General features: G+C 39.5%; 1 protein-coding gene across 1 annotated transcript; it reads left to right on the top strand.

The window, feature by feature from the left end:
- The first annotated feature begins 2,132 nt into the window (after positions 1-2,132).
- On the top strand, positions 2,133-12,830 carry cdk5rap3 (CDK5 regulatory subunit associated protein 3). The gene is made up of 14 exons (XM_005913692.2): positions 2,133-2,291; positions 2,562-2,610; positions 2,764-2,895; positions 3,480-3,580; positions 3,680-3,728; positions 5,242-5,420; positions 5,682-5,818; positions 6,601-6,745; positions 6,967-7,074; positions 8,260-8,341; positions 8,433-8,521; positions 11,009-11,214; positions 12,274-12,445; positions 12,690-12,830. The coding sequence occupies exons 1-14, from the start codon at positions 2,286-2,288 to the stop codon at positions 12,753-12,755; spliced, it is 1,521 nt and encodes a 506-aa protein (XP_005913754.1). The 5' UTR covers positions 2,133-2,285; the 3' UTR covers positions 12,756-12,830.
- Positions 12,831-13,317: the final 487 nt, after the last annotated feature.

Here is a 13,317-nt window from a genome sequence, read left to right as displayed (position 1 = left end):
CACTTTAAATCCAAGTATTGTTTTAATGTGGACTTTGGAGTCAGAATAAAGTCACCTTTCACTGAGCATTTTCTCTTACATAAGTCTTTGTGATGGCTTTAAGCTGGAGGGAGAGAACGAGAGCAATCGAGCTGCTTTGCATGGCTCGTTTAAAATCACAGACAGTGAATAGACGCTGAATTTGCAAGTTAGGTCACCATTCAAATGAACTGAAATTAGGCCACTACAGAAACTCTGTTGCTGCAGGGATTTAATGCTTGTGTTTTCAGGTTTGTCCAGTCTGGAGTTCACAAGAAGCCAAATTGTTGAATTATTACTGTTGTTTTTCACCCATATCACTTTTTTCAATAACAAGAATACACTGTGTCAGTCTCTGTTTTCTCATATTTAAAATTATGTTACATAATGAACAAAATAAAACTGTAACGACACATTTAACTGTTTAAAAAACGTGTTTAGTAAATGAATGTTTTGTTAATAGTTTAGTTAACAAAGTTTAATGTTTAGTTATTGATCACTGAACGGCCAAAATCAAACATAAATAAATAAGTATTAATAATGATTCAATTCAATTCAATTTTATTTATATAGCGCCAAATCACAACAAAAGTCGCCTCAAGGCGCTTCATAGATACAGAGAAAAACCCAACAATCATATGACCCCCTATGAGCAACCTTTTTATACATCTGATGAGATAATGATATCTCATCAGATGTATAAAATATAACAGATGGACATAAAATGTGACGTTAATTGGTGATTGGTGTTTCTGCCAGTTCCTTTCTGTGCCCCGCTCGTGTATTGAGCCACATGCCTGTTCATCTTAGCCGATATGATGCCCGCCAGGAGCTTCCATGTGGTACTGAGGCAGGTTATTGGCCGGTAGTTGGATGGGACTGGTCCCTTCTGGGGATCCTCTGGGATCTTGTGCCTCTTTTATTAGCAGTTGGTTCCTTTGTGCAGTTAGCTTCTTCAGCTAGCAGGAGTGAATCATGTCGGGGGCCTGTCCGACTCTCCAGAGTCGGACAGGCCTTTCTGGGATGTCTGCCACTGTAATGGTTACTATAAACCCTGTTCAGGAAGGTTGCTGTGGTCTTAGATCTACTAACCGCTGAGGTCTCACTCAATGACTTCAACACACCAGTTGTTGGGCTTGGTACCCAATCTCGGGTGGGGGTGATGATCTCCCTCCTGACCTGACATCCTGGCTCCCCCTTGCTGTAGCATTTGTGTTGTACCTCATCAATCTCCAGCTGTGATAGCAGTTGCTTCTTCTGAATGCTGGAACACTAAGTTACTAGTTGTTTCACCGTCGGTCTAGATGTTGGGCATCGAAAAGTCAAGAGGTCCCACATCCTCTTCATTTAACCCTTTCTGTTGAGGTTAATTGCATAGTGGCATTCCAACAGCGCCATGTTCTCATCCCATGTCCACGTCTGAGCTTCTTGTTCCACTAGCCCATTTCTCATCATTTCATCATCTCATTTCAACAAATTTCATTTTTTAAATTTTTTTAAACAATAAATTTAAGTTTAGAATTCAAAATTTCCTATTTGTGGATATAAAACTTGGATTAATGTTCTGATTCTTTTCCTCTCAATTTTGTGCATGAATTTAAACATGCAAAGCATTAAGTGCAAAGAAATAGCATACTTTCTATAGTGTGCTTGGATAATAGAGTAATAAGTATACAGGAAAGCATGAAATAAACAAATAAAGAGAGATATAAATGAGATGTAGACACAGAACCAGAATAATTTAAATACATTTTTAAAGAAATTGGAGCACATTTGTTACAACTGTGTCAAATGTTTTTATTTTAACAGGCTTGCAGGTAATAACTGTCTAGATAGATAGATGTAAATTTCCTTTTCTGAAGGTAAACTACATTTATGTTTATTTAACTGTGCAAGAAATATCATGAGACCTTTTTTTTAACAAATGACTGACCCATAGCAAGAAATGGCCAACATTTTCCAGGTATTCTTCCACATTTTTCATGGGCTACTCTTAGTTTGGGAATAACTGACCTTAAGTAAAGTGACACTACCGCCCTCTAGCGACAGTCTCATTAGTTGCACCGATCAGGGGCCACGACGATTCACCAATCCAAATGCAGCTATCGACATGGCAACATCGCCTCCTCCTATTGGCTCTCTTTCTCCTAACGTGTCATAAACAGGAAAGCTCCGGATGGTGATGATAATCCTGGATATAAACCGGAATATAATCGTATAATGAAGCCCTGAATGGTCGGAAACGTTTTTAAAAAGAAAAGGAAATAATGGAGGTGAGATTAAATTTAGTTTTTTTTTCCGAGCTGGCTTTAAAAACTAGCCTGCGAGCTAACGCTAGCTAGCTGACACAGTCAAAAGTCCACTTAAGTGACAGAGAAATGAACACTTTACACTGAGTTTAAGTTAGCAAAGAAAACAGTCTATCCTATGACATTTTTTAAGATACTTATTCACAATGTCTTCCTAACGGTTTAATGTGATATTAGAGGTAAAGAGGAGGTAAAAGGTGTAAATAACAAAATCTATTGGCTGTCTCCCTGCAGCGGAACATTCAGAACCTTCCCATCGACATACAGACCAGCAAACTTTTAGGTAAGACAAAAACACGCACATTTAAAACAAGCACTTGCTTTTCTATGTGTTCCTCTGCAGCTGGGCTACAAGCAGCTAATACAGCACTGTAGTCCTTTAGCCTGCTGGCTGAAACAGATGTTACAGACGTAAACTTGCTCTGTGTGGTTGCAGACTGGCTGGTGGATCGGAGGCACTGTAACCTGAAATGGCAAAGTGCAGTGAAGGTGATCAGGGAGAAGATCAATGCTGCCATCCAGGACATGCCGGAGAACGAGGAGATCAAGGCGCTCCTCTCCGGCTCTTGTAGGTCCCCTACAACTCTATACACCCACCCATCCTTCCACTTCTCTGAGAGATGAATCTATTATGGACCCAGCAGGCTATTTAGCACCATTTCTACTCTTCTCAGGGACTCCCCTTTCCAACCAGATATAGGTTTCGGGTTACTTTATAATCATCAATGCAGGCTTAAACCCCACTTCACAACTTTATTAATGTTTTTTTTTTCTTGTTATCATTATTCTTTTTTTAAGGTGGTGTTACAACCCTGCTAATGACTGCAACAAAGTGGAGACTAACATTGGAGTTTTTTAATGGTTTTATTTTAAAATACTGTCTAGTCTAAGCTAATAATGGCAGTGAGGAGAGCATCACAAGGTTTAGCAATAAGTGTTGTCCCACCCAAGCCAACCTCAGGCATGCTTTTGCACAACTTGTGGACAACTAGCAGTTAACCTCAGGCAACTCCCAAAGACTCTTGCACTGCTACTGCAACACCAGCAGGGGTTGCAGAGGAGCATGGCTTTTGGTGTTTATTGTATTTTAAGCAGCTGTTAATGCTTTTAAATCTTCATCTATGTCTGTGCTTTGTTTACTTTCACTGACAGACATTCACTACTTTCACTGCTTGAGGATCGTGGAAATCCTGAAGGGAACTGAGGCTTCCTCCAAGAACATCTTTGGCAGATACTCATCACAGAGGATGAAGGTGAGAGGATTCATACATGTCAATGTCACATGTTAAGGGGATTTTTTTATTTGGGTTTTGTGCTGTTAAACTTTCTCCCTTGTGGTTTTGTTTTCATAGGACTGGCAGGAGATTGTGTCTCTTTATGAAGCAGATAATGTCTATTTGGGTAAGTGTATTAGGAAAATAAGGGAAAGACATATCAATATGTCTTCATTATAGTATAAAAACACCTGTGAACGCAGCTACATGTCTTTTTGCTCTGTATTTTATACAGGGTGTCTTTGGCTCCTTTGAAAATAAATCTTAAAATATCTTTAATTCATATTTACTGACAGTATGGATGAGTTTTAAGTGTTTTTTGTCTTGTTAATGTGCAAATTTCCATCTCTCAGTGCTGCTATTTTTGTCCCATTTAAACATTTAGGTCGTGAAATGCGACTGTGTACAAACATGTGTTAATGCTTTATAATTCAGCTAAGACTTTCATGCTGTTTAATATGCTTTAAACCAGTTAGCAATGAGATAATGTATCTGGTTAACCTAATTATTGTAGCTTATGCCTAAAAGAATGTCTTAAATATAGGGACCCCTGAACTTGGGTCCAGGTGGGAAATTGGTTTAGGCCCAGTTGGATGCTGACCTTGTAACATACTGGTGGAAAAGGCAAAGAAGACCAGTCTACCTGTTTACACAGAGTGCTTATGAGACCGTTTGTTGTCACTTTATGTCATATTGTCTATTTTTATTTTTTTAGCTTGTTTATTTTGTAGGGACAATAAACAAGGCATATATTTGACCTAAAAGCTCACTTTCATCTGTAGTTTTTAGACAGATGAACCGAATCAGTAAATAAAAAAGCATTCTTTAGTGCAAATAAATTTCAACCATGTTAACCAAAGTTCATTTTCACACAGCTTGCTGTCTGCAGAACTGCGACTCTTTCAACCGCGTTTTCTGATGTTCTGTGGTCACAAATTTCACAACTCTGCTGCCTTAACAGAAAAACAGTTTAATCATCCGGTGTTGGGGACTAAAATGTAAAACTTTCCATGCACAGATTGCTTATATAGCAGCACGAAGCAAGTCCAAGAGAACTTCTTTAAATTCTAGAGCTCTATGTGCACCTTCTAATGATCAAGTTTCCCAAGTAGGGCCTCGTGGATGTACAAAGTCTAACACGTGAATATCACTATGGTTAGAAAACTTTAAATTAGCAGCTAAAACTGACATCTAGCAACATGAACCACCTTATATTTTGTCTTGGTGATTATTTTTAACTTTACTTTAAAAGAGTGTATTTTCACCATAGACTGTATGTAATTGGTGGCTGTAGAGGAGTCGCCCCCTGCTGGATGGAAAGAATGCAGCATTAAAGCACTTCCCATTGCTGTTTCAGATCTTGAAGCTATTCTGTATCTGTTATACAGTCTGTGGTTTTTGGTGTATTTTTCCAGCCCTTAAATTTAGTCTAAGATATGTTAAAGTTCCTGAAGTCTTGATTTAAGTCAAGATTTAACTTGCTTATACCTGTAGGCTCCCTCTTTTAAAGCAGGAAGGTTATGAAGTGTTAATTTTGCTGCTGCATTTGTGTAGCTTAGGATATCGACCACAAAATCCAGCTGAAGAAACAAAATAATTGCATGTGCTGAATGATAAAAAAATGTGTTTGTGCGTCCCAGTGGAGTTGGCCAGCTTGCTGAGCCGCAACGTGAGCTACGAAGGCCCGGCTCTGAGGAGGCAGCTGGCCAAAGCTCAGCAGCTGCAGCAGGAGCTGAGCAGGCGGGAGGTGGAGTGCCAGAGCTCAGCTGCAGACCTGAGGGAACGCTACTATGCTGCCTGCAAACAGTATGGCATCACAGTAAGTGCAAGAACGTGCACACCTTTTGGAGAATATTCAGACACAAACACTCAGAGTTACGCATTTTATTAACTGATTGATGCGAATGTGAACAGAAAGCAGTAACCTTAGGCGGGGGCCTCACCCAGTAAGGCCATGAATGTAAGAACAAAGATTTTAAACTCAAATCTAAACTTCACAGGAAGCTGGTGGAAAAGCTTTAACAATCGTGTGCTATGTGAGGATTTCTGAGCCTTTGATTGACTTATTTGCTTCTTACAGGGTGAAAATGTGCCTCGAGAGCTTCAGGCTCTGGTGAAGGACTTGCCAGCGGTTCTTGACGAAGTCGGGAAGGATGCTGCGAGGCTCGAAGAGCAAATACAACTTTATGCTGCCTTTACAAACTTTGTCTGTGACTGGTGAGTAAGGGATACAGTAGAGATGCCATGTTATGGGGGAAAAAAACATAATTTCTGTTATTTTGGGCAATATTGAAATCTTAAGTATTTAAAATTGGTTAGTTACAAACTTAACAAATGGTTAAAAACTTTTCACGGGGAATCTCCTTGAACTTTAAATGTCGTTCAAGCTGAAAACAAGTTAATAATTGAGTTATAAAAGGTGGGCCATTCTGTGAAGAGTGAGCCAAAAACAGATGGGATGAGAGACAATCTGAGTTAAAAAGACAAAGCCGGCTGCAGGCAACTGTTAATGATCCTTCAAGTTTCATGATCCTAACTCGTTCTAGATAGACCAGGTTGTCCAAAGGCTCACTCATGAGTTAAAGCAGCTCCTTTGCTAATCAGAGGTAAAGTGGTTGACTCTTCCAGTCCACGTGTTGATGTGTGCTTGGACCAAAAAAGCATGAAAGGCCTTTATAAATGCATCTGTGACTGGGCAACTGCAGCTTTCAGTGTAAAAACTTTGTGTTTTCATAATATTGGAAGCTAAATTATTTTCAGTTGTAACTGAAATCCAGTTTATCATCCAGACTTAAAATATTATGTTTTGTTTTGTCGCAGTTTCACTCAAATGTATATTTTTGCAGATACAGCTCAAACATCGGTGTATATCCATTAGAGCAGTTCACAAAAAACTAAGAAAGTAAACTTTAAAGAAACACTTTCTGTTCTGTTTAACTACATAAACCATAGATAATGTTTGTGCTGGGTCACATGAGCTCACATGTTGTCATTTGTAGGTCTGAGCCAGTCCTCCCTATGCTGACATTTGCCCAAAAAAGAGGGAATGAAACATTTTATGAGTGGAGAACGGGGAAAGTCCCCACAGTTGTTGAAAGGCCAGTTGTGGGTGAATCACCACCTGATACCATCACAGAGGACACGGTTAGTTTTACCGCATGTGTATTCTTGTTGTTGTGCTCATATAATTAAAACTAGTAAGAACCATTCATTATTCTATCTTAATGCAGTTCACTATGTAAACTGGGCCATAATTGAAATTATCAGTAAATGCCTGCATGTTTCAAAGTGATTCCAAATGTCCACTCACAGCAGGAGTTCTTTCTTACCGCTGTTTCTGCTTCGTCTTCTAAAATCTGTTTTAGATCGACTGGGGCGACTTTGGCAAAGTATCAGATTCCCTGGGTGTGAGTTCAGGCATCACAGTCGAGGATGGAATAGACTGGGGAATCAGCCTGGAGCCGAACTCCAAGGTAGGGCGTCTGAACACGTCTGCGTTGCATCCTTTCCTCTAAAACAATGATAGAGTGCAATATAGTGATTTTTTTTTTAAAGGTACATCCTCATCTTTGGACATCATCTGCAGTGCCTGAATTTTGCAGCAGAAATTCAGTGTGTGTGAAAACATGTTAGCAAGCTGATTAACACCAAATAGGTCACAAGTTAACATACAAATGGCCAAAAATAACTGGCTAAAACTACAAGGTAAATCGTACATATGAAGCCTGGTAAAATAATAACAACAATAATAATGAAAACTTTTTTTCATTGTGTAGGTTCCACTAAAGCAAAGTTGCTTGCTCGCTATTGTCCCCCTTATGTGCAGCAATTTGCAACATAATTTGTGCCATTACTGCTGGCATGCAACTCCAGCTCTTTGGCACAACCAATGGTGTGGAAAATTGCATCTCCACAGTCTATCAGTGCAGGGTCCTGCAAGTGAACAGAACCAGTAGAGAGGTTTGGGAGTGGGGTGGGGGGTTCAAGAAAATTAGAAAAAAATTGAAAATAAAAGACACTTTTTTTGTTTTTGTTTGAGTGACGCACTACCAGGTATATTTTTCCCTGCAGAGACACAATTAATTTCAGGGGACTGCAGTGAGTGACGTATACAATGTTGTGGTGATGTATTGTGTTGCAACATCAGTGTGTGTAGGAAGTGGCCATTGAGTCAAGCATAACCTCAGATTAATGGATAAATGGTCAAAATAGATATCTTACTGTATAGTTGCTTGGAATATACAGGCGCTATGAATGAATGGTCAAAAACGTTGCACCATAAAATATTAAAAACGCTTTAATGGCATTTTTGTTAACTTTTAATAAAGTCAAATTAAATTTGGTTTGTTTTTTTGTTCTTTCATTATAATTGTTAATGCTTGATAATACATTTTGTTCTGTTTGGTGCAATCTCTCAGGTTCTGAAGGGAATATGCCAGAAAAAGTTTGAGAACTGCTGGATAAAGTAAAAGTATATGGTTACATGATTGCGGAACTACAGAATATATTGGGTGAAAATGTCTAAAAGTACTGTAGAGCTATGCCAGGCAGAAAAAGCTGTAATAAACCACAGTGTTGATTACTTTTTGGGAGAAGGTAGTCAGTTGAGTAATGGGAGGTAAAAGGCTAAACTATTCTCTCTCCGTCTCCCTCATCAGGACCCCGGGGCAGGCGGTATCGACTGGGGTGACAGCGCAGAAGCTCCCATTGAAATTGAAATTGTGGATGTGGGCACAGACTGTGAGAAACTTTTTTTTTTCCCCCTTCTAATCCTTTTTATGTTTGCAGCTGTCACATGCTCAGCTGCTGAAATGTCCATTTTATTTTGAAGGCCCTGAGGGAGTGGCGAGGGGAGAAGATGCTCTAACTATACTGGAAAACCCTCAGTCACGCAGCCGGTTCATTGACGAGTTGATGGAGGTAAAGACTACAGTCATTCGATCTCAAATTACTTCAAGAAGACCCACATATATTTGTATATAGCCTAATGATAGAAAGCTATAGGCAGAACACACAAGTGGAGCATTAAGCAGCTTAGAGGGAGAGTGTGTTGTTAAAAACTTTTTGTTTTACTCCAAACACACCAGGTTTGCTGATGTGTTTGGAGTGAATGATTGTGAAAAGCATTTAACAGCATCAGTTTTAACTTTCAGACAAAAACGTGTAAGGTAACAGTTCCACAGACTGACACGGAGGACATTTTGTAATTTTTTTTTTATTTGTATTTGTATGGTTTTAGTCTTTTGTTGTTGTTTATATTTATTGCAGTTTTTAAAAACTAAAATTTTGAAGGATAGAAGGAGTGACCTTTCAGTGACTAGCTAAGTGTTGCTCAGTTTTTTAGGTTGAACATTTGTATTTTAACTTAAGGTTGTGTGATGATTGTAAAATGTTCTGGACAAAATTATTGATGATGAAAATTTGTAAATATCATTTAGTCCCACAGGTCTCCTCACTAAGCCATTAAATCTATTTAAATTAAGGAAAAAGGTCTAATTGAACTGCTTAGTTTCAGATAGAAGTGCCGGGGAAATGCTTTTGGGGGGTTTTCTTGGCCACCCAAAAAGTTAGGAACACCCTGTTCCTGGAAGGTTAAAGCTTATGTCGTCTACAGGTTTTGTTGGAACACAACTGTGCGAGGGTCCACAAGCCAGTGTATGTGTAATGCTGGTCCCGAGCCCAGATAAATAGGAAGGGTTGTGTCAGAAAGAGCATCTGGCATAAAATCTTGGCCAAAATCAAACATGTGGATCATGAAGAATGAGATTTCCATACTGGATCAGTCAGAGCCCAGGTTAACGAAGACCACCTTCAGTGCTGAATGTTCGTCAGAGTGCTGGTGAACGCTTTGCTACTGTTGGCGAATGCAAAGGAAGAGGAAAGGGGGAAGGCATGTTAGGAGGCAGCGAGAGAGAAGGAAAGGCAGGGAGTGTGGAGGGTGAGAGGAGGGACTGTAAATGTTGGGATGACGCAAGAAAAATCTTGATGTCTGAAACATGACTGTAGCCACCAAAGGTATTTCTGCCATTAGGCTACAAATAAAGTACGCCATAGTCTTATGACTTCACCATCACCTCCTGCATTCACTCTGATGACGACTTATCTGCAGTCTTATTTAGTCATTTGCCAGTAAGCATCTTCTCTAGTACACATAATATATTAACCAGTGAGCTATTTACATGTGTTTCATGTTGTGGAACAAAAGGTAAAATGTCCAAGGTTTGCGTTAACAGCCAAACTCAAGAGTTGACTCAGTTTTTAGCAGTCAATCCATGTAGTTGTGTGCACCATACTTATTATTTAATTCAAATCAAAACATTTTATTCCCAAGGCCATCAGAGCAGCACACATCTATCTGTACTTTTAATTAAGTGGGTACAGGGGGTGTCTGAAGCCTGCCTCATTTGATTTTTGTCTGGAGGCAGAGCACACTGCAAACAGGTTGCAGTAATTCACATGTTTTAGGTACTACTGAACATGAATAATAGTGCAGTAAAGTGTAATGTAGTATTCAAAGTATAACTTCAGATTTGAAGAATCTCCTTGTGTGTCTCTTCTCTGTAGCAGTGGCTAAGTAAGAATAAAGACACAGCTGCAGCTGAAAATTGCTGGTGTATGTAATTCAAATGCCTTTAAGAAGGTTATTTCAGATTGTAGAAACATACATATGTTGGCAGGTAAGCAATCCAGTCAGGACGAAGTAAACCAAGAAGAAAGAAAAGAAGAAAGCTGAATAAAATAGCTGCAGTGTGTTATCAAGGTGAAGGCTTTGAGACCACTAACAAGCAGCCTGACGTTCTTGTGAGCACAGCGGCTACATGTCATTATAAAGTTTTAGATAAGCTCAAAAGAGATGGCAACAAAGCTGCAAGAATGAAGTTAGAATGGTGAAAAAAGAACGCCAAGATTGAGGTCAAACAGTTTCTAGTTGTAGCACTGAATCAAGACGAATGCATAGCAACAGTGAAATGCAGAGGCGGCCACTTTATACTCCAGATGAAGTGAAAAGGATTGGAATTGGGTCATGGTTTCGGTGTTTGGTACTAGTCAGGAGTGTCTCTGCTGCATGGTTAAACAGCTGCTGGTGCGATAAGGAAGACCTCTGCACAGAGAGAACTGCAGAAATTCAGGAAAGAGGCAATAAAGGCAGATGGTGTGATTTCATAATCTTTTACGTGGATTAAATAGAAAAATCTGGTCCTGATAAATGTTTAGCTGATATGGTCTTATGCATTCAGACATAACAGAAGATTAGGATCTCAGTTTAACAATATTTCACCTGAAGGAATACTCCCACTGTTGAGGTGCAATTGCATTTTTTACTTTGATATTTATATATAAGTGTTTGAATGCCAGATTTGGTTTTCTGTCACTGACACATGACTCTGGCTTCATTTGTTGGTGCAGCTGGAGGTGTTCCTGACTCAGCGTCTGAGTGAGATGAGAGAAGAGGGCGATGTGGTAGCTATGAGCCAGTTCCAGCAGGCCCCCTCGGTCATCCAAGGCCAAACCTGCGAACACATCCAGGCGATGCTGTCTGAGGTGCAGGACCTTCTGGGGAGGCTCACCTCTCTCCGGATGCAGCACCTGTTCATGATTCACGCCTCTCCACGGTATGATGGTCGCCAGACTATCAGCATGATCACCACTGAGCTCTATTTCAGGAAACAATGTGAATACATAACCTTGTTGTAAAATAACACACATAAGATGAAGAACTATCATTTCAAACTTCTCTTTAGCACTTTATTGTGACTTTTGTATATAATAGCTTAACAAGTTTATAGCTTAGAGCAAGGGTGGGGAACTCCAGGCCTTGAGGGCCGGTGTCCTGCAGGTTTTAGATCTCACCCTGCGTCACCACACCTGAATCAAATGATTAGTTCATTACCAGGCCTCTGGAGAACTTCAAGACATGTTGAGGAGGTCGTTTAACCATTTAAATCACCCGTGTTGGATCAAGGACACATCTAAACCCTGCAGGACGCCGGCCGTTGAGACCGGGAGTTCCCCATCCCTGTGCTTATTTCAGAAAGTGAAAGTTAGAATTTGTGCCACAAAATCTGGAGTTTCTGTACTCTTAAGGATCCCCTTTCTCCAATCAGACCCAGAAAAAACCTTTGCAGATAAACAATTGCAAGCCTGATATTACCTTGACATTCATGTCTGTGGTTAGTGTGATTAGCTCTGTGATTCATTTCTACCATAACTGGCTGTGATTTAAGAGACAGTTAACTTTTATTATTCTGTCTCTCTTCTGTAGAAGGGAAATTAAAGTATAGAATGCTTAATTAATTGCCTTGTAGCAGGTCCTTTTTTATGTAAAGTACACTGACAATACATTTTATTCTGTATAAATAATATAAGCTACTTTGAGCTGCTCACTTATTCACAGCGGGTAGCTCTGCATATTTGATTTGGCAGATTTTTACACCAGATGCCCTTCCTGACACAAACCCCTCTGTGACTCCTTGTGGGCTCAAACTGGGGCTCTTTTGCTTGTTAGGCAAATAAGTTAACCGCTACAATACAGAGCCACTTATTCAGTATAAATGACATAAATCATTTCTATCATGAGCATCAGTCTTTAAATAAAGTGGAAAAACCCCTTTGTATGCATCAGAAATGTTGCACCTTTCATTCATTATTTTTAATGTGATGTGCGTGTTCAGGTATGTTGAGCGCGTGTCAGAGATGCTGAGACAGAAAATGAAGCAGGCTGACATTCTGGTGCTGAAAGGAGCCACAATGGCAGAGAAGAGGCAGGAAGCCCTGCAGGAGCAGTCCAGGCTGGAGCCTCGTGTTGACCTGCTGGCAGGATGCACCCGGGAACTCCAGAAGCTGGTACAGCATTATTTTTTTGTATTTGTTTCTGTTTGCACGATGGATAATTTACTAGCTATGTCAAATGAGGAGGCTGCAGGAAGCAGAAAATACTGAAAACTGTCATTGTGAGATCTCTGTTTAAATATGAGCAGACACATAAAGGTATTCATATTCTATGTGACATGGAAACGGTACAAATTCTAAGTGTTACGCCGACAATGTTCTCAGAAGTAACTGATGATTGTTATGTTTGTTTTCACAGATCGAGGCAGACATTTCAAAGCGATACCACAACAGGCCTGTGAACCTGATGGGGGTTAATATTTAGTGAACTTCAGACAGTCACTGAAAATATTTTGTCATGATCTACAACAGAAATTAAAAAAGTGATATTTAATGTAAACTTTTGTTGGGGTTTTTTTTTTTGTTCTTTGCGTTTTTGTATAACTGCTGTAGAGATAAAGAAACAAGCAATGTTGAAAATACTAAAACGTGATAAAAATAACTTGTGTATTGTTAGGATTGGTTTAAAACCAGGGAATAAAACTGGATTTTAAGCAGGTTTCAAGTTTTGATGCCCCTGTATTAAAACAAAATATATTACTGTCCAAAAGTCCGGAGCCACCACTCATTTCTTTATATTTCGCTTCCAAGAAAGCTGATTTTCTTGAAATTTTTCTAAAGTGGACCTCTGAAGTTTTTCTTTGGACATTGACTGCTTTTTCACTCATTTTCAGTCCAGTCCTTGTACCTAACCATTTTCAGAGGAATGCTTGAAAAATGCCAAAGACAACACTGATTTGCAGTTATAAACTGGTATATTTGCACCAACAAGGTGATTCTAAAAAAGCTATTGGCCAAAAAACAAACACACTGCGTAGCGTGCAGTG

This window comes from Haplochromis burtoni, unplaced genomic scaffold (assembly GCF_018398535.1).
Source record: "Haplochromis burtoni strain Fernald_Lab_line unplaced genomic scaffold, NCSU_Asbu1 Contig_6, whole genome shotgun sequence".
Taxonomy (NCBI): domain Eukaryota; kingdom Metazoa; phylum Chordata; class Actinopteri; order Cichliformes; family Cichlidae; genus Haplochromis; species Haplochromis burtoni.
Note: the sequence above shows the minus strand (reverse complement) of the source record. Positions and strands in the feature narration are given on the sequence as shown.

Bases quoted from the DNA above. Each gene is read 5' to 3' on its own strand.
- cdk5rap3 (XM_005913692.2), top strand. The intron at 3,581-3,679 runs GTGAGAGGATTC...TTGTTTTCATAG, and splicing joins ACTCATCACAGAGGATGAAG to GACTGGCAGGAGATTGTGTC. The intron at 3,729-5,241 runs GTAAGTGTATTA...TGTGCGTCCCAG, and splicing joins AGCAGATAATGTCTATTTGG to TGGAGTTGGCCAGCTTGCTG.